At 66.8% G+C, this 1,079-nt stretch overlaps 1 protein-coding gene across 1 annotated transcript; it reads left to right on the top strand.

The window, feature by feature from the left end:
- Positions 1 to 91: 91 nt before the first annotated feature.
- EMIHUDRAFT_260267 (hypothetical protein) lies at positions 92 to 382 on the top strand (the record flags this gene model as incomplete). The annotated part of the gene is made up of 1 exon (XM_005792452.1): positions 92 to 382. A coding segment is annotated over one exon (291 nt), but the record flags the coding sequence as incomplete, so codon positions are not given.
- Between the last annotated feature and the right edge of the window lie 697 nt (positions 383 to 1,079).

Genomic DNA, 1,079 nt, shown 5'->3' with positions numbered 1-1,079 from the left:
TCTGGGCTCGGTGGAGGACGCGGCCCAGCGCCGCTCGCCCCGGCTGCGCGCGTGGAGTTTCCTGCGGAGCGTGCCCCGAACTTGCCCGCAGGTGTCCGGCGACCTCGCCCGGCTGCGCGGCGCCGTCTCGCTCGAGACGGAGGCGCGCTGCTGGGCGGCGCTCCGCTCGTACTGCAAGGCGGCGCGCGCGGCGATGGGGGGCGCGCGCAAGGCGGACCTCGCCGAGGCGCGTTCCACCGCTTGCCCGCCGCGGCGCGCGCTAGCGCTGCAGCTACGCGCGGAGAAGAAGCGGCTCCTCTCCGAGCTCGAGGCGGCGCTCGTGGCAGTCGAGAGCCGCTCGCGCAAGGCGGGCAAGCCGCTGTCGACTGTGGCGATGCCTTGAGGCAGCGGCTGCCAGGCGGAGTCGTACGACGATCTCTTCTAGCGTCCAGTGCAGGTAATACCCGAAAGGATACCTCGGAAAATCCGGCAAATGCCAACCCGGTAAACTCCGAAATATCCTGTGTTGTGCGACGGTGTATCAGTCGCCTTATGTGCCACAATTGCATATCCGCAATCCGACACGCGGGATATTGCAACGGTGGCATTTAAGGCGACTGAAAAACACCCGGATACGCCCAACGCCCCCCCGCGCAGAGGTCCTGCGCAACGGAGAACGGTGGCAAAAGCAAAGGTGCGACTGATACACCGTCGCAAAACTGCATTCCTGGGTCGTGCGGAGATGCATCCGTTTGGGCACCGGCGGATAGCAGGTGATTGCTAAGGTGGGTTTCGAACCAGTGACAACCGCATAGCGGGTCAGCAAGCCCTAAAACGGCGGGAGGGGTAGGGCTATATCGATAGAGCTAGAGGGCTCAACCACCCCTCCACCCCTCCACCCTCCACCCCTCCACCCTCCCGGAGCGAGAGAGGTCCGTCCTCGAGCCCTCCCGCTTCCACCCCTCCGACCGGAGGGCTCGCCAGCCCACAGGGCTGGAGGGGTCCCCGTCGGATCGGCGTCGGGAGGGCTCCACAGGGTCCCATAGGGCTAGCGCGCTGGGAGGGTGGAGCGGTCCACCGGGATTCCGGGAGGGAGAGGG

Source organism: Emiliania huxleyi (assembly GCF_000372725.1).
Source record: "Emiliania huxleyi CCMP1516 unplaced genomic scaffold EMIHUscaffold_10714, whole genome shotgun sequence".
NCBI classification, from domain to species: Eukaryota; Haptophyta; order Isochrysidales; family Noelaerhabdaceae; genus Emiliania; species Emiliania huxleyi.
Note: the sequence above shows the minus strand (reverse complement) of the source record. Positions and strands in the feature narration are given on the sequence as shown.